This window comes from Macrobrachium nipponense, chromosome 47, assembly GCF_015104395.2.
Source record: "Macrobrachium nipponense isolate FS-2020 chromosome 47, ASM1510439v2, whole genome shotgun sequence".
Taxonomy (NCBI): domain Eukaryota; kingdom Metazoa; phylum Arthropoda; class Malacostraca; order Decapoda; family Palaemonidae; genus Macrobrachium; species Macrobrachium nipponense.
Window position 1 is genome coordinate 1,708,553 of NC_087222.1, and position 19,509 is coordinate 1,728,061.

At 39.6% G+C, this 19,509-nt stretch overlaps 2 protein-coding genes across 4 annotated transcripts in view; one reads left to right on the forward strand and one right to left on the reverse strand.

The window, feature by feature from the left end:
- Positions 1-17,420, forward strand: part of LOC135204662 (gastrula zinc finger protein xLCGF3.1-like) — a 43,533-nt gene extending 26,113 nt beyond the window's left edge. For all 3 annotated transcript variants that reach the window (XM_064234812.1, XM_064234813.1, XM_064234814.1), the window contains exon 2: positions 14,547-17,420. In XM_064234812.1, the coding sequence (XP_064090882.1) occupies positions 14,901-16,031 (1,131 nt within the window). In that variant the 5' untranslated portion in view covers positions 14,547-14,900 and the 3' untranslated portion in view covers positions 16,032-17,420. The remainder of the gene's footprint in view (positions 1-14,546) is intronic.
- LOC135204395 (uncharacterized) lies at positions 475-3,945 on the reverse strand. The gene is made up of 3 exons (XM_064234610.1): positions 1,429-3,945; positions 925-1,232; positions 475-814 (listed from the first exon to the last, which is right to left on the reverse strand). The coding sequence occupies exons 1-3, from the start codon at positions 3,943-3,945 to the stop codon at positions 475-477; spliced, it is 3,165 nt and encodes a 1,054-aa protein (XP_064090680.1).
- Positions 17,421-19,509: the final 2,089 nt, after the last annotated feature.

A 19,509-nucleotide genomic window follows, 5' to 3' on the forward strand; every position in this document is an offset into this window, starting at 1 on the left:
AGGCTCGGCAGCAATTTTGTTCTTAAGAGAAACAAACGCGCCCGGTCATGCATTCCCTCCCACAAAAGGTCATTAGGCTGATTTTTCTTGGTGAGATCTGTAAGACAGGACGCGATGGTAGAGTAATTTGGAATTAATTTTCGATAATAACCGCATAATCCCAAAAATGAACGTAATTCCTTCTTGGTCCTCGGATGTTTTGCACTAACTATTTTCTCCACTTTATCTTTAGTAGGCCACATTTTATTCTCGCCTACAACGTGTCCCAAATATTCAATTGAATACATGCCAAAGAAACATTTAGTAGGTTTAGCAGTTAGTCCAGATTTTTTTAGTCTACGCAAAACTTCTTCCAAAAGATACAAATGCTCCTCCCAAGTTTTTGAATGAATTATCAGATCATCTAGGAAAAAACTCACCCCCTCTAAACCTGCAAATAAACTTCTCATCATCTTATTGAAAGTGGCTGGGGCATCACAGTCCAAATGGGAGCACTTTAAACTGGTACAGTCCTAAATCTGTTTGAAATGCAGTATACTGTTTACTATCCTCATCCAGAGGAATTTGCCAATATCCGCGGGATAAATCCATCTTAGAGAAATATATACTTCCACTTAAGCTGGCAAATATCTGCTCTGGGTCACACATAGGTTCACTATCAAAAATAGTTAAGGCGTTCAGTCTTCTAAAGTCTAGACAAATTCGCTTTGAGTTATCAGGTTTCGAAACTACTACCATAGGGGCTGAATATGGAGAACTTGAAGGCTCAATAATATCCAAAGCTTTCATAGATTCTATTTCTGAATTCACATCTCTGCGCAAAGCATAGGGAATTTTGTAGGGTTTTACTTTAACAATTTCTTCTCTTACCAACCTGATTTGGTGTTTGATCACGTGAGTGCGTCCGGGAACGTCCGACATTACCTCTCTGTAGCGGCTAAGGAGAGCCTCCAGATCCTGCTTTTGATTTCCTGTAATTCCTTATTCAGATTAGTTTGTTCCCAGGTAGGTGAAGGTCCAGTATCAGGCACTAGTAGGGGTGAGAAATCCTCCTGTGGATCCTCCTCGACCACTGCAATTGTACCTCCACTTTCTCGAACTTCTACAGAACTTTTATTCCTAGGAATGTAAGCTTTAAGCAAGTTAGCATGATAAAGTTTCCTTTTTCCATTTATTTGAATTTCATAATCCATCTTCCCCCTCACACCAACAACAGGAAAAGGACCCTTCCACTGAAGTAACAATTTATTATTAGCCTTGGGTAATAGTAAGAGAACTTCACTGCCAATTTTAAATGTTCTATTTTTAGCCTTTTTATCATAAAATAATTTATATTTACCTTGCGACTTCTCAATCCCTCTTGGCTAACTTACAAGTTTCTTCTAATCTTTCTCGGAGGTTGAATACATAATCGTAAGTAGTTCTTACCTCTTCCTCATTTCTCTCCTTATCCCACAAATCTCTCAGAATAGCTAAAGGGCCACGCACCGTTCTCCCATATAATAATTCAAAAGGGGAAAACCCCATGCTTGCTTGTGGAGACTCTCGGTATGCAAAGAGAACTGCCGGCAGGTATCTATCCCAAGTAGTAGGTTGTTCAGCACATATTTGCTTTTTAATCATAGATTTCAAAGTTCCATTGAACTTTTCAACTAGACCATCATTCGCCATCGCATGATAAGGGGTCGTAGGAAGATGCTTGATTGACAAAAGACCTCTAACTTCGTCCATCATCTGCGATGTAAATTGACTGCCTCTATCAGTCACCATTTCTTCAGGAATCCCGACTCTGGAAAAGAAACTCAATAAGGCATCAGCTACACGCTCAGTTTCGATAGATGGTAAGGCTATGGCTTCAGGGTATCTGGTTGCATAATCAACCATGGTCAGGATATATTTGTTACCAGAACTACTTCTTGGCAAAATAGGTCCTATCAAGTCAACAGCAACACGTTTAAAAGGAGTGTCAATGAGTGGTACCTCTCCCAAAGGTACCTTCCCAACTTTTCCTCTAGGATAAGTTTTCTGACAAATGTCACACGACTGACAGAATCTCTTTACTGCTGCCCCAATACCTGGCCAGTAAAATTCCTGTCTTATTCTACCTAAGGTCTTCTCAGCACCCAAATGACCTCCAAGTATTCCTTCATGTGCCATGCTCATCACGCCCTCTCGAAGCTTAAACGGTAATACTAGTTGCTTGTGTTCAATACCTCTGTCTGAATAGATTCTGAACAACAATCCTCTCTCCAAAACTGCCTTACCTTTTCCATCTCTAGTAATAGCTTTACCAGTTCTTGCATCATCTCGCAGAGATCTTAAGCTTGGATCCTCTTCTTGCTCTTTCTTGATTTCCTTTGAATCCATGTCCCAAGAAATCTTAGAGGCTGATGTTTTCAGCTTTTGGAATGTAGATTGAGATTTCTTTGCACCAGCTCTCGTTAATACAGCGCCGGATGTGGGTTCCTCCAACCTTGTTGCTCCAGGGATGTTGCCTATAATGATATCATAAAGAGGGTCCTCCATGCACACAGCAAGGGTAGTACCCGTGAAAAATGGAGATTGAATGTAAATTTCAGCCAAAGGATAAGTTTCTACAAGATTCTTGTTCATATATCGAATCCTACTGCTCTTACCAGTAAAATGTTCAACAGGCACCAAGTCTTTTCTGGCTACGACAGTTGTACAACCAGTGTCCCTCAAAACTTTCACTGGGTTTCCGTATAAAATACCCTCCTCGACAGGCATATCAGAAGCAACACTTGCCAACTCAGTGTGATCATTTTTTAACACTTCATTATTTATATCCGCAACAGGATCTTTAAAATTTCCTTTACGGCCCTTTCTGGTCCAATAAACAACTTCTCCTGCTGCAGCATGACCATTTTTCTTGGATCCTTTTGCATGTTCTAGACAATTTGAAGCCTTATGACCCACTTGTCCACATTTATAACACTTAATAGAGGGTGGACATCTAATGGGTTTAGCCGTCTGCTCAGGATGCGCTTCCCCGGATAAGTCAACTCTGTCACTACGTACTGTAGAAAAATATCTAGAATTATGAAATAAACCTCCATGAGCTTGAACATAACTTTCTGCTAATTCAATCATTCTGTTAAGCGATAATGGTAATCGCTCTCTCAGATGTACCTGCAACTGCCTGCCACAACTCTGCAAAAATTGCTCAATAAGAAATAAATCAGTTAAGCCTTCACATGTCATTTCACACTTTGACATTTCAATCCACCTCTTCAAGAGATGTCTTAACCTAGACACAAACTGTTCAACTAGCTCATTCTTCTGAGGTTTAACTGACCGAAACTTTACTCTGAAACCTTCCTCAGTACAATCAAATCTTTTCATAAGTGATTCAGAAACCTTATTATAATCCAAAGCCTCCTCAGGTGAAAGTCTAACGTAAACTTCCAAAGCTGCACCCTTTAAATGTGAACTTAGAATTATAGCCCAATCCCCTTTAGGCCACTTGGCTGCACTAGCAAGAACTTCAAACCTCCTAAGATATGCATCAATATCATCTTTGTTTTCATCAAAATCAGGAATAGAAGGACCTTTAACTTTTACTCTTACCTGGTTACCTTCAGTGTCGGAACCTTCGGTATTAACTGGAGAGTCCTTGATTTCTTTTTGCAGTTTCAATTTCTCAATCTCCTGTTTTTGCAAAGATTCTTGCATATCATACAAACGAATCTCATGAGCTCTATCTCTCTCACTTTTTTCACGGTCATATTCACGCTCCTTTTCTTTCTCCTGGCGTTCCCTTTCTCTTTCCTCACGAGCAGCTTCTAGTTTTTCACGTTCTAATTCTCGTTCCTTATTTCTAATATCCCTTAAAGCACTTTGTTCATCACTTACAAATCTTCTAAGGTCTTCGCCTTCATTACCAAGCTCTTTGCCGAGAGCTGTTAATTCCGCGATGGAAGACATAATTACCGACTGATTTTCATATTACTCAATTTTAACACAATTTATCTTTTTAAACCACTGTCTACATCCTGGCAAGGTCGCCAGATGTCACAAGTACTATTCACTTATTAATAAACAAGTATATGAGCTTTTTAAAGTTTTAATTATAACATTAACAAAAAGATATAACATTTAATTGATAATAAAAGTGAATAACATGGAATAGTCACGTGAGTAAAACAAATATCAATAAGTAAGAACGGTGTTCATTTCATCATTAATAACGTACGCAACAAACAGAAAAATGATTGCTATCTGATTTTACATTTTATATATATATATATAAGCAATAGGTATCTTATTTAATAATAACCAAAATACAGGGAAAAGATACCGAGTACACCCGCGGATACTGCCATGCGGTCGGTCACTTATCCCTTGTGCATAAGGCACAACCCTCAAACATGCTTTCGTGACTTCGACCGGCCAATAACACTTCCTTCTCATCATAGCGGCCAGTGCCCATTTTTGCGATTACCGTAAATTTTACCACTAAACATCAAGCACCAATACTTCGGTGACGGTAAACAACCAACGCCGACGAAGAGCACTTTCAAGTAGGGCTGATGTATAAAATCCAAGGTGGCAGGGACCTCAACCTCTTCCGCACAACAGCACCACGAATGCACTCCCGAGTTATTTCTGCTGATCCCCATTTCACTTCTGAAAAGAGAGAAACAGTAACTAAACAACTGTCCAAAACAAAATGTCAATTACCAATCTTCATTACGGTAACAAGAATTCGTTGGTAATTACAGTTGGGTCTTTAACTCGGCTTTAACTCTGAAATCCCTATATACATACAAACAGTACTTATTATGATGTAAATATAGTTTCAACCTAAACACTAAACAAATATATAAACACACGGTGACAGAAGGGACGAGACATTCATGTGCATCGTCCCTTTCTTCTTATTATGTTGTGTCGGACGCTTGTTCACAAGTCATTCTGAGTGCTCATGCTTCAATTGATGTGTCAGTATCCAGAACTGTTGACGGACTTTCCCGTGTTGCAGTCTTCATGCAGTCCTGGTGTCGTCTCGACAGACAATCAAGTGCCCCAGGAAGGGGTCATCATCTTCATCCTCGTCCGTCTCGTCTTTTCTTGCCTCCTCCCTTTCTTCTCCTAGACTTGATTGGTCTAAGAAGAAGGTATATTCTCCGCCCTTAAGAAGCTCTACGAGTGGGACTTCGAAAGGCCTGCCTCCTTTCATAGAGGAAGCTATTGGATCTCCTGTAGGCTATCCTAATCTTTTGGGGCTAGGGCCAGTTATGCTTACCCCTGGGTATAGTGTTTCAGGAAGCTATAGGAGCACAAACTTCAGTTCGTTCTCCTACCACTAGGTCTAGAGATTCCTTCTCTAGACCTAGTATACTGTATTGGAGCGAGCTCGTTCACGAGACACTTAAAATGTATAAATCTCTATGGGGGATTGTACATCCAAATTTAGTACCGGAGAGACAACTCACCATCCCAATTTTGGCGTGGGACAGGAGAGGGGTGTGAGTCATTCAGTGACTCCCCTGCTTGTAATTGCTAGCATTAGTGTCTTACAAGTTCCTTAGATGTCTGTCTTTTAAGACAGGGCATTACAAGAGTCAGAGAGCACGTTCTCTGTATGGTCCTCTTTGTGAGGTTTTGATCCCAGAGAAGACAGATGCTTGGCAAAATATTGCAAGTTCTTGTCAACTTTTGGCGCATTTAACTCCACTCAATGTTCATTCACATTCATGCAAACGAACCAGTCGGTAGAAGAGGATCCTCCATTTGGTGTGTGAGAACCTCCTAAGTCTGTGCATTGCTATCATCACTGTAAGTTGATGATCGCATGCGCTATCACCCCCTCCTGCTAGTTCTGACAGAAGAGCCGGCGAGAACAGTCACTCCTCCTCCCTTTTTCCCTCTACTTCCTGGGTTACATCAGGATGGACAAGGGAATAAGAGGAACGCTACAGATTCTACTCCCCAGAGTTTGGATACGAGAGACCGTGTTCCTGGTTTTTGTCTTTGGATGTCATCAGACATACACTCAATCTATTCAGAATGGATAGCATTAAGAAGTTTTGAACTCCACTTCTCCAGTGTTACCGTTGTGTGAACAACCAGTTCGGAATGAACGAGTCATCTTCAGTGTCCTGTTATCACCTTCGACTCTCTTCATTAGAGGATAGAGGTCTGCTTCCAGGCCTTATTTTTTTGCTCTTTCGAAGTGAAGAAGAATTAGGCTAGTGCTTGATCAGCAGGAGCCTATGAATATATGTGTATATACTCCTCATGACAGTTACATCACCCGAGAAGTAGGTGCACAATAGTAGGTTAGTTCATCTGGTGTGTGACCGAGACGATACATACCTTCTCTTAATTAACCTGAAACTTAGGAAAACATTTTATGCCTCCCAAGAGTTTCTGGTTTTGGTTTTCAGACAACCAGTGGAATTGTTTTAGCAACAACACCACAGGAGTGGCTGAATCACAAGCTAAACAAAACAAAAGCGAGCAAGCCCCCGCCTGCCCCCATTTACTTTAAACAATCCGGCTGCCAAAATTACTCTCGGCCACGCTTTCCCCTTACATTGTTTTAAGTGCAAGATAGTTAGTTCAACGCAAACTACAGACAACAATTTCACACTCTCGTGCTTACCATTTATGACAGTCTTCAAGGCAAAAAGCTGTGCTCTCCTCTGGATAAGGTTAAGACACAACCACTGCCGAGAATCACAACACCAAACAACCAACTGAGTACTACAACCATACAACAACTCAACAACACAACAAATCACTTTGCAGACAAACACCAACAGCATCAAAACAACAACCTTACAAGTCCATATACAACCACTCACAAACAACACCAAGAAATCACAACAGCTCACCAACAACAACTCATATACAACTCAACAGAAACTCACAAGCTCAACAGCCTTCCAACACACAAGCACAACAGCCTTCCAACACACAAGCACAACAAATTCAACAACACAGGCACAACAACTCTAAGCATACGATATCAATAGCAAATCAAACAACAATTCAATCCAGAAACACAACACAACTGACCATTAACAATATCCAAGATCACTGCCAAACACGACTGTCCAGTACAGACACTGATCCAAGACTGCCCCGCAACCGCACCAGCAGACAACCTCAAAACGATCCCCCCAACAAGCAAACTATCCACCCACCATTTACGCCCCTTTTCTCTCTCATGCAACCCTCGAAAACGTTGTCAACTGTTACTACCACATCACTCCTCCATAACATGCAGCAGCTCAAGTGTTTCTGTAGTGCACTCAATAGCTCTATAAGCCAAACACATTCTAAGTTGGAATCTACTACCAAGCATCTCAGCGTACAGAGTCAAGTGAGGGGCAAACTACTGCCTTCTCACAGAGATATTATTCATCTTAGTATTGTTTCTCCACTGTCGAGGATTAACTGCTAATTTGAACCTCTCTGTCTGGCCATCACAGGGTTAAGTATGTGGGTGGTTGTTTATTCTCGCTTATGGTTAATATATCATGATCCGCATATGTCATTGCAAGAATCATCAGACAGAGATATGTCTCATTAGACTCATTATCATCTTTCTGTTTACCCCATGGTACAACAGAAGTCTCTAAGTCTTCTGAAATGCCTCAGTGGCTTGGTCGGTATGGTGTTGGCGTGCCACCTTGTTGGCAACGGGTTCGATTTTCGGGCATTCCATTGAGTGTGAGAGATGTGTATTTCTGGTGATAGAAGTGCACTCTCGACGTGGTTCGGAAATCATACAAAGCCATTGGTCCAAGAAGTTTGAACGCCTTTCTGGTGCTACTGTTTTAGGGAACAACCAGTTCCACTTCAACTAGTCGTCTTTGGTGTCCTATATCACAGTAGAAGTCTCCCTTTGGGACAAGTTCGCCTTTGCTCTCTTCACTAGAGAATGAAAGAGGTCTACTTCCAGTCCTTTATTCTTGCATCTTGAATGAAGAAGAATTAGGCTGGAGCACAATTTACAGGAACCTACGAATATACTAGTATAGTCCCCTCGCAACATGTGTCAGTTATCAGTTGCACCATCCGAGTAATAGGTGCATATCTGGAAGTTAATTCCTCTGGTATGTGACCAAGACATAGTACCTTCTCTTAATTAAATCGAAACTCAGGACAGCCTTTCGGGCCTCCCAAGAGTTTCTGGTTTTGATTTTGAGATGACTAGTGGTATTGTTTGCCAACAACACCACAGAATTTGTATTTTCACAGAAGAAGAGGGTTTCTTTTCCTCCCATTTCAGTTAAAGTGCAGATGGTGGGGTGTATCTTTTTTTTGTGCTCAATTGTTCTAAGCTGAACACATTCCAACATGGAATGCACTACTAGGCAACTCAGTATATAAGGATTAACTACCAATTCGAATCTCTCAGCCCGGCCATCACAGACTCAGGTCTCTGGTTGGCTTGGAATTCTTGCATATGGCCCATGTCTCGTGCTTCACATTTGCCATTGCGAGAATTTTCAGACAGAGATATATCTCGTTAGACTTATTATCACCTTTCTGTTTACCCCACAGTATAACAGAAGTCTGTAGTCTTCTGTTCCATCGCACCTGCCCCATCTGCCGCTGGGATTTGAGTTTTTTTCCAATACCTGTACATTTTCTAATTTGTAAAGTGCCCAATTATTCTTTGTTCACCCTGAATTGAAAATGAATAATGGAAGACTTTGCATGTTCCCAGCCCAACTAGCTCTACTTCCAGAGTATATAGAAAATTTATTCCTGATCCAACCCATAAGAAGAAGTTCTTCAGGCAGTACATTCCCTGTGTTTTCATTATCGAAAGAATTTCTGCCTTCATTGCTAGCACCAACTTTCTCGCCAAGCAGCAATGAAATAGCAGAATAACTTTTTCAGTCCTCTGTAAAACACCCGGGATAAGAGCCGTATTAGAGCCGTGTTCTCTGGTTGGTGTCATCGACAGGACTTTTTCTATTTTCAGAATCATGAGAGTTCACTTCTCTCTGATTTATCTCTGTAGATGTAGGTCTACATTCACCTTAGTCATTCACTAAGTAGTATTGTTTCTCCTTGGTTGAGATTCATCTACTGATGAGAAACTTCTGTCTTGCCATCACAGGGACCTTGGTCTCTAGAATGCATTTGACTCTCTCTAATGTGCACATACTTTGCGAGAATCATATCTCGTCTCTCAACATCATTGGCAAACAAGATACACAATTTGCATGGTTCGTTCTCAACATCAAACTTCAAAAGGGGGGTGTTATGTTGTGACTCCGTCTTAGATGCGCAATCATTCACCATCTGTTGACTAGCCCAAAACTTCATGATCTCCTGCTCTTTGGACTTTGTATTGGTTGATCCAGATCAGTTATTATTTTGTCCTATTTGCTGTACCTACGAAAGTTTGACACTTTTCATTGAATGTCGATACCTTTATTCACTGCTGACTTTCAATGCAGAAGTGTCTAATGACAAACTTTCCTCTGAATCTTACAAGATCGTGAGAAACTTCTCTGCTGTTGGGTATGTCCAATGTTAGCTCTATCAGAGAGAGAGCAGTGCCAGTGGCTGGGTACATTTCATCACTTCATAGAATATGTCGGACCGGATGATAGATGCAGTCTCATTGTGACCATATTATTTCTTTCTTCCTTCAGGTCTGCTCACAGGTCCTTGGAGCCTCTTTTCCTTGCATCGGTGGTGGATGCTCATAGATTGTATTTGCTTACCCGGCTCCTTCAAGAGGACAAGTAGCATCTCACCTATGGTGTGCAGTTCCAGAGGTAAGAAGGATGCGAGAGTGATTGGCCTCTCCACCTTCTCTTCCTTGTCCTTCTACGCCTTTTCCTTTGGGTTGAGGATAGGACTCAAACTTACACTTGCTTATCGGGCGTTTGATGTAGTAAGCATGCACATAGTTTCCTTTCTATTTTTGTTATTGGAATCATAGAAGCAATCACGCTCCTTCCTCTAGACATATTTAATGATGGACAAAGCTAAAGCCTCTGGATTCGAGGCACAAAAAGACAGGGTGACCCTCCTGGTTTGCAGGGTGGCTTTATGCTGAAACCAAGCCTCATTTACAAGGCTGGAAATCCCATGGCACTCAAAAATAAGAACAAGGCATTGCTGCCTATGTTCTGGATGCACAATCCAAGGCCTGGATCACTAAAGTACTATTGCTAATGGCCACCCTCTTGATCTTTATTACAAGTGAGTCCAGCTTGAGTTCCTCCCTCCCAACACCACCTCTCTCCTCCAGCCTATGGACTAGGGCATGATCCGTACCTTCAAGGCACTCTACACCAGGAACTCCCTCCAGCACCTTGTTGATGCAATGGACTATGACAGTGAATTTACTCTGAAAGCCTATTGGCATAAATTCACAATAGTTACCTGTTTGTCTCTCATCGACTGGTCGCTGAAGGGCATGAAGAAGGAGACCCTGAATGCCTGCTGTGGTAAGTTGTGGCCAGACTGTGTCCATAATTATATGGGCTTCTCTCCTGAGTAAATCCGGCAATTAGCCATTAATAAGACAGTCCAGTTGGCGAGAATTCTTGGTGGTAGGGCTTTGGCGATATCATCAAGGATGCAGTGGGCACCCTTATTGATGCCCACTCGACCCCCTGACCGACCAGGATTTGGAGAACCTGACGAAGTCTGCTAGCGAAGGTGGAGATACTCGAGGTTCAGGAGCACGAGCAGAAGCAGGAGCATGAGGGCCTAACTTTGAAACACCTGACCCAACTTAGGAGAATGGTAAATGATGTTCAGAAGTTTGTTTCTACATGGGATTCTTACATGGAACGCTACTTCTTGATACGGCATTGGAGTCCTATAATTAAGCCCTCACCACCATGAAGCAACGACAGCATGTTCATCACACATACGAAGAAGGACCCTCCAAAGCCTTCCAAAACCCCTGAAGTAGTACCTCTCCAATTCCCTGAGGTAGTACCTCTTGATTCTCCTGAAAAAGTGCCTTCCTAATTGGCGTAGCTCAACAAGCAGGGAAATTGTTGTCCATTCAGCTCCACATGTTGGCAGTGCAGGTTCACAAGTGGGTGGTAATACACTCAGTAGAGCTGTCAGCCAGGTAAATCCTGGGGAACTGGAACATAGTAGCAGACAAGCTCAGTCGCTAGGGTCAGGAGATAGGGACAGAGTGGTCCCTACACTCAAGACATTGCAGAAAGATTGTTCAATCTTTTGGGGCTTACCAGCTATAGACCTCTTTGCAATCTGGCACAACAGAAAGCTCCTGGTGTTCTGTTCTGTTGTGCCAGACTCACGGGCAGTAATAAAAAATGCTTTCCAACACCCATGGGACAATCTCCCAGACCTACAATTTTCCTCCATTTTGTCTGATTCATTGGGTGATCAACAGGGTCATGATCACCTTAAATCTCAGGATAACCCTGGTGACTCCCAAGTGGCCACATCCTGAGTGGTATCTGGACCTGCTAGCTTTACTTTCCTAGGTGCCAAGAGAGATTCCCCCTTGGCACAACCTGCTGTGCCAGCTGCTCTTAGAGAGGTATCACCAGGCTATGAGAGAACTGTCACTTCACGCCTGGAGACTATCCAGCGTCTCTTGTGAGCAAGAGGTTTTTCCTCGTCACACAGCAACCAAGATTTCTGGATATCTTTGTAAATCCTCAGTGGCTTTGTACCAGGGAAAATGAACTGTCTTCTGTGGCTGGTGTCGTCGATGGGGTGCCTTCCCGGTTGGAGCTCCTCTTCAGCAGGTAGCAGACATTCTTGCCTTTCTTCACTGAGAGAAGTTTTGATGTGTCTCGGCTACTAGGGGCTACAGAGCTGCCCTTGAACTACTTTTTTTGAAGGGTGTCGATCTCTCTTCCTTGAGGGAGATCTCAATGCTGTTGAGAAGGTTAGAACAGTCATGCCCTCCCAGGAAGTTCAGTCCCCCTGAGTGGGATGTGACTCATCTCATAGAGCCTGACTTGTGATCTTAGCCTTTATGAGAGCAGTCTGGCAGGGATCTGACCTTCAAGACTGCATTCTTGCTTGGCCTGGCATCAGCAAAGAGAGTTGGGGCCCTTCATGGCCTTTCCATTGATGTTAACCCTCTTGCACACAGGCGGAAAATATGAGAATGTAAGGTACATGACTTTTCCCCCGGGCCGAAATGAACACTGGCAAGGAAACGTTTTTTGGTAAAATTCGGTACGTCTGAACTATAGCTGATATATGCTTCTGGTTAGTGTTATTATGTCGACAAATGATTTAATTTTTTCCTAAAGCAATCAGAACATCTTAACGAGGCTTAGAAATAATAAAAACAATGTAATGAACATACAATTCTTAAGAAAAATCGTAGATATTTTTTGGAAATAATCATGAAAAATAAAATATTTGGGTTTGGGGAGTTTATTTTTTACCTAAATTGTGTAGAAATGATGAGCTGTAATTGATTAAAAAATGCAAATTTTTTACGGAGGGCAATTTTAAGATTTTCCAACCTACTTATGTTGACTTCTTGTATCGTAGCTAAGTAAGCTAGCGGCGTCAGGTTTGCGTTTTCTTCAAGACTCATCATCTGTCGCCCAAATGGCGTCAACTATGTTTTCTATGACTGACACGTTTTTTATTTCTCGTGAATTTTTCCCGAAAATAACTTATATATGACGTGCCCGGCCCGTCATCTGTGCACTTACGGAAAAAATTTATTGACGCGCTACCCGTCATCAGATCACGAGAGGGTTAAACACTTGAGTGGATGAGGATCTGTCACACTCGGAGTTTGTCCTAGAATTCAAGTTCTTTTCAATCCCCTCCCTAGATGACTTTGTGAGTGAGTGACTGGCCTCCTCCCTTTCTCTTTTTATACCCTTCCTCGCCAGTAGGGCAGAGGGAAGTTTGGTGAACCGTCACATGCTGGACAGGTGTGCAGTGCAGGTGAGCTACATAACTGAGTACTGTACCCTGTTTATAATCTATAAATATGTAGATTAATAGATGTAATTCCATCCCCTCTCACTAGCAAAGGGATAGAGGAGCTGAGTATAGCACAAAACACATTGGTTTTGTTAGCTTTTTATTGTCTCTGATGCTATGGGTTCATCCAAACCCTTTTTGAATCAATGATGCTATACATGGCCATTCATTGAAAAGGTCCAGAAATCTGGCAGTTGAACATCACATAAGCTCAACAGACCAGAGGCATGAGACTCCTCCTTTGCTCTACATGACCAGGAAGGAGGCCCAGGTGAATGGAACTACCAGTCAGTTCAGAGATTTACTCAGAATCCTTCTACCAAGAAGTAAGTCTCCATATGTAAAGACCGAAGGTTTGTATTTGTTTAGAAACAAACTGTAGATATTTTAAGTAATAATTTTTTTCTGAACATACAAATTGAAGGTCTTTATATAAATTGCCCACCATCAAGCAACCCCACATTCTGTTACCTGAGCTGAAAGGTTGAAGTGAATGCATAAGGATGGGAGTTGAACGGCCATTTTCCTAGCTTTCACTGCAAGTACATATATCCATATGTAAAAACCTTTAGGTTTGTATGTTAGGAAAAATACAAAGTACCTCAGAAATCTGTAGTTTTTCCACCCTTGCAGGATGGAAAACCAAAAGGCTTTTTACTGTATTCATTTTTATTTATGTATGTATACATTCATGTAGATTTTGATAGGCTGGAGTTAAATGTGAATATATTTCCAAGTCGCAAACAGTGTATATGCAGAAACAGTAATCAAGGAAATACTGTAATATGAAATTTTTATAGGTATTCAAACCAAAACCTTATATGATATCTCCCATCTCAACTACCTCTCTTTGTTCGTCAGTCCAAAAGGAGTGCTTGGTGATGGTGTGAGTGAGGGGAATTCCCTTATTCACTCTTCTTAACCACCAGTTAACAACATTTCCAACTTGCACTGAAAGATATTCCTTCATATAAAGCTCTGGTTCTTATGGCTCTGAAAGAAATTTGCCATACGTATTTGAGGAAATGTAGCAACACGTACCTTCCAAGACTGTCATCAGCATTGCTGGTCTTAATAAGTACTCATGTATTGCATTTGCAGTAACAATCAGTGAAACTAACTTGAAAAATTGCATACCTGTTGAAAATACTACTCAATTCGCCCTTATTATTTTTTCTTCTTATTTTCTATGTCTAACTGGATCACATAATTAAGCATTTACCATGTACAGTACTCCTCCTGCTGTTATTCCACAAAATTCTTATGCTTGTCTCTTGCATTTTCTATTCTTGGCCTTTGATTTGTTGATAAGGCTATACGTATTCATAAATAATACTGTAATATTAAGCTGAGAAGGTTTATAGATGTGGGAGAGTGGGAGTCTTAATTGTTAGTCTGTTGTAGTATAGTTGCCTCAGGAATGTTTTGATGCTGTATCTTGGCAACATTTGATTAGATTGAGTTAATGTTTGGATAATACTGTCAAATGCACACCTTGTTAATTGGCCTGAGACCTTTATAGAAACCTGAATTAAATTTATTTTGCTTCAGTTCTGGCCTTGTGTTTCCTAACTAATTGTTGCATTCTTTGATTTCAGATTCTCCCTCAGAAGAACCTTCCTTCCTTCGGCAGTTTTGAGCAGCATCAGGATTTTAGGAATGCATGTTATTTAATGATACTACATGGAACATTACCAATAGCAGCTCTTAAAGTGTAAGAGACAACAGTGAATTATTGTAGTCCTCCTTTAAAAATTACAAGTTAAATCTGTCCTGAATATTAGATTCATACATCAGCAGTGAAATCTGGTTGTAGTCCTTTAAGATATTTTAAGATATTTTACATAAGTTATAACAGATTTTATTGTGTAATCATTTGTAAACAATTTTGTGTTAAGAGTTGTCAATTGAAAACGTTGTCATTATAAAACAGGACAGGACAAAAGGCTAAAATGAATCCAGAACATACTTTAGAATTACATTTGAAAATTGAAGCTGAAGGTGCATTATCACTACCTTCCATAAGTCAAGAAAATAGCAACATGGCTGCCTTTAGGGACACCAGTGATGGTGACTTTTTGTCTCTGGATCCATTGATGGACATCAAAATAGAGCCAGAGGAATACAGTGAGCCTAATAAAGATGATGAATATTCATATGAATTGAATTCAGTAGTGAATGAAAAAGATCCACTAATTTGCAAAAACGAAGTAAAACAAGAAAGAAGGAATTGTCATAACGGAGAGAAGGCTTTCAGATCCACTGACTGTGAGATAGCATTTTATAAGAAACTTAATGTTACAGGTCACATCACAAATCCTACCAGAGAGAAAATATTCATGTGCAATGAATGTGAGAAAACATTTTCCAGAAAAGATACTCTTACACATCATATTAAAATACATATGGGAGAGAAGCCATTCATGTGCAACGAATGTGGGAAAGCATTTTCCAGCAAACAAGCTCTTACATATCATGTGAGAATGCATATAGGAAAGAAGCCATTTATGTGCAATGAATGTGGGAAAGCATTTCCCAGGAAACCAGATCTTACAGTTCATATGAGAATACATACTGGAGAGAAGCCATTCGTGTGTATGGAATGTGGGAAAGCATTTTCAAGTAAGCAATCTCTTACATATCATATGAGAATGCATACAGGAGAGAAGCCATTCATGTGCAGGGAGTGTGGGAAATCATTTTCCAGGAAACCTGTACTTACACTTCATATGAGAATGCATACAGGAGACAAGTCATTTATATGCAAGGAATGTGGGAAAGCATTTTCCGGGAAACATGCTCTTACTGTTCATAAGAGACTGCATACTGGAGACAAGCCATTCATGTGCAATGAATGTGGGAAAGCATTTTCCAGTAAGCAAGCACTTACATATCATATGAGAGTGCATACAGGAGAGAAGCCATTCATGTGCAGGCAGTGTGGGAAAGCATTTCCCCAGAAGCAACAACTTACCAATCATACAAGAATTCATACCGGAGAAAAACCATTCATGTGCGAGGAATGTGGGAAAGCATTTCCCAGGAAACAAGCTCTTACATATCATATGAGAAGGCATACTTGAAAGAATTCATGCTGAAGAAACCCCGTAGGCGTGTAGTGCCATCAATGCACCTCATGCGGGGTAATGTAGGTATTACTTAAGGATATTTACAGTATTGGTCCCTTGTTGCAACGACTTTGACTGTTTCTACTATACTTCTGTTCATATTCTCTTTGTTCTATCTTACTTTCCACCCTCTCCCACTTTTGAACTTTTGAAGCTTTGCAACTTGCATGTGAAGTTATAGTGCTGAATGTGACTGTGTAATAGTTAAATTTGAATCATTGACAGTGCTTTTATTTGCTCTGATAAAGACTGTGAATTGCCTAAGGGCCCCTCTGTTCAGATTTTCTCTGGTTTGCGCATGCGCAGTGAGAACCATCATGGCTACGTCAACAAATTTGGAACAGGTGATTGAGGAGCTCAGGGTAATTGAACCATCGCTTGAAAACCCCACTTGGGACTACCTTTTTAAAAAAATTCAATGAAGCAGAACTACAGAAACATTACTGACATCTAGGATTTTCGAAATTGTGAGTAACAAAAGATAAACTAGTAGATATGGTAATAGGGCATCAATATTCTACATCCAAGGAGAGTTTCCTGCAAAGACCAAGAAATGGACTGGCTTGAAAATGTCCAATTAGAGGTAGAAAAAATAAGAGAGCTCATGAATAAGAAAGACCTGGAAATAGAAGAATTGAACACTGCAATAAAATCAGCTCACATAACTGGATGATCGTATCTCTTCAATGGAAGAGCAAGTTCGGGAGAGAGAGGAGAGAAGATTGAATGTGCTGTATACATCAGGTGAAAAAATTCTACTGATTGGTGATGAAAGTTTGAGGGATATCAAGAAGACGGATTGTGAGGACGATTGTGCTATCAGAACGATACTGGAGGTTACTTTGGATTTGACAAAATGTTGGGTAGATGAAAAACTTTCTTGGACACCAGATAAGTGTATAATATATTGCGGAATACACGACTTGATGGAAAATTGAAATGTAGATATTGTATTAGATAAATTGGGCTGTCTAGTCACTAAACTAAGATATAAAAATATTGTAATGAACATTTATGAGCTCGTGCCATCTTTGAATGCTGATCTAAATTCTGTTATTGAAGAATACAATGTAAAATTGATGGGATGGGGTCATGCTAATGGGATTTCAGTAATTAAGACTAATTTAATGTTCAAATTTGGCAAAGGAGACATTGATGAACTGTTTTAAGGAATAAAAATTCTGGGATATTTTTGAATAGGAGTGGGGTAGTACGACTGCTTTCTGCACAGAAAAAACACTAACAGCAATGAAACCTATATACCAAAATTGCCATTTAGTCACTTCAATAATGCAATTAAAAACAAGCAAAAGCTTACACCTCTGTATTCCCGAAATCAAGAAACAACAATGTAATGGGCCACCTCGGACGGTACCCATCACCGATTACCATAAGCACGATATACTAGACCCCCTCCGAAAACTACCACTGCATAAATAGCTCAAGAAATTTAAAGCAAGGAAGTGTTAATAGAATTGGTTGATATAACTGTGGAGAGTTTAACCACAGAGTATCAAACTGCAGGTTTGATCATAAGATTAAAATGTAATAACTGCAATGCTTTTGGTCACAAGAGAAAGTTATGTAATAACTATGTCTACTAGGTTAATGACCAAGAAGATTGCACCGTAGAAGGTAACTATCAGTCAAAAGATTTTGTAAATATACCTTATCTAAATGTACAATCACTGCTGTACCATAAGACTGAAGTAGAGACTATGTTAATGGATTTGGAGGTGGATGTTTTATGTGTCAGTTGGAAATGGCTTCTTCCGTCTATGGATGATTCCTTTACATAAGATGTTTTGTTATGATGAAGTGTTTGTTTATATTCTTATATATTGTTACTTAAATAATGCATAGCATCCTCTCTTTAACTGTATGAAGTGATGTAAAACTGTTTGCTATATTTTCAGATTCCTTATTTATCTTAGAGTTAGTATGTTCTAATAATGAACATTCAGATTTTGCATAACATAATTTAAAAGTTAAAATAATGTAGAATGTGAAAGGAGAGATTAGCATTGTCCATTCAAAGCAAAAAATTGTCATCATTACTCGAGATAAGGAGAACTCGAAGTCTCTATTTTGTTTTGGAATCCTGTCAATCTTATTCGCCCGAGTCTGTTTTGGACATATACATCCTTGTCGAGAAGTCACATGGATATTTCACCATGTTCCTATGGTATTGCATCATCTTTTCGTAAGATCGTTCAAGAACCTTCTGTTTAAGCATATGTCATCTTCGGGGAGTGACGTCATTTAGTTTTGCTTTCAATATAAATGATTATTCCCTTCATATTAAAATACTTTTATTGTTTTAAATCTAGTAATAATAAATGTTATTTACGATTGTAATCCCACTTTCTCTCTACTTATTGTTTTAAAAGAGAATTTTTACAATACTAGCTGAACTTCGGGTCCAAAACGATTTGAACCCATCATGCCTGTATGTCTCGCCCGTACAAGAGAGAGAGAAAGATCTCATTCCGAGACTTGCCAACGTGTTCCATAGAAGGGCGTGCAGAAGCCTCTCTCTCTCTCTCTCTCTCTCTCTCCTCTCTCGTGCGGGAGATTTTTTATTTTACATTAACGTAAAGATTTTATACTTAGTGATTGGTTACTCATAAATTTTAGATTTCGTACGTCTTAGAGTTATTTAGTACTACTTAGTGCTTATTGTGGAATCTGAACAAACATTGTACAAGTGTGAAACGGCGCCTTTTATTTTTTGAAATATTGTGTGGAGCTAGCTGCAGCAGAAAATTGGTACCAAGGTAATGTGTTATTAAAATTTATAACTTGCAACTTTTATAAACTTTAAAGGTTTGGTGAAACTTTAATAATGTTTACAGTGGTTTGGTGAAACAATTTCATTTTTCACACATTGCAAATTTTGATGTTCTGTGTTTGTTTCTTTTAAAGTGATTTTCTGTGCATTTATCCATTTTTCTTATTGAAGTGATTTTTTGTGCATTTGTCCATTTTTCTTATTGAAATGTGGTTTTTTTATATTCTGTGTGATTAATGCTTTCTTTTTGCAATTTTGGTATTTTCCACATTTTTCTGTGTTTTCATTTGCATTCACAATTTGATGAACTTAATTGTTTTTATTAATTAATCGTTGCATATTTATTGAATTTAACACTTGTGAATTAATTTGCATTTACTTAGAATTCTTTTCAAGTTTTAGTGTTGTTTAGCACTTGGGAAGTAATTTCCAAATTTTAGTTATTACCTAACACTTTAGAATTTCAATTGAATGATTTAATTTCTTTCTTAATTAATTTTACTTAATTAGTTTAAGAATTAATTAAACTTTCTGTTGTCTTCAAGTAACAGTAAATTTCCCTGAGATTGTGAATTTCACTTATAAATTTTGAGTTCGATAATAAATTTTTGTATATATTTAAAATTTTTGTAAGTGTTTTCT

What these genes read in the sequence shown, in the direction of transcription:
- LOC135204395 (XM_064234610.1), bottom strand. Translation starts at nt 3,945, where the DNA reads ATGTCTTCCATCGCGGAATTAACAGCTCTCGGCAAAGAGCTTGGTAAT. An exon ending in AGGAGAGAAATGAGGAAGAG is followed by an intron (nt 1,233 to 1,428) that starts GTAAGAACTACT and finishes TTGTTACTTCAG; the next exon opens with TGGAAGGGTCCTTTTCCTGT. An exon ending in TCCTTAGCCGCTACAGAGAG is followed by an intron (nt 815 to 924) that starts GTAATGTCGGAC and finishes TGCTTTGCGCAG; the next exon opens with AGATGTGAATTCAGAAATAG.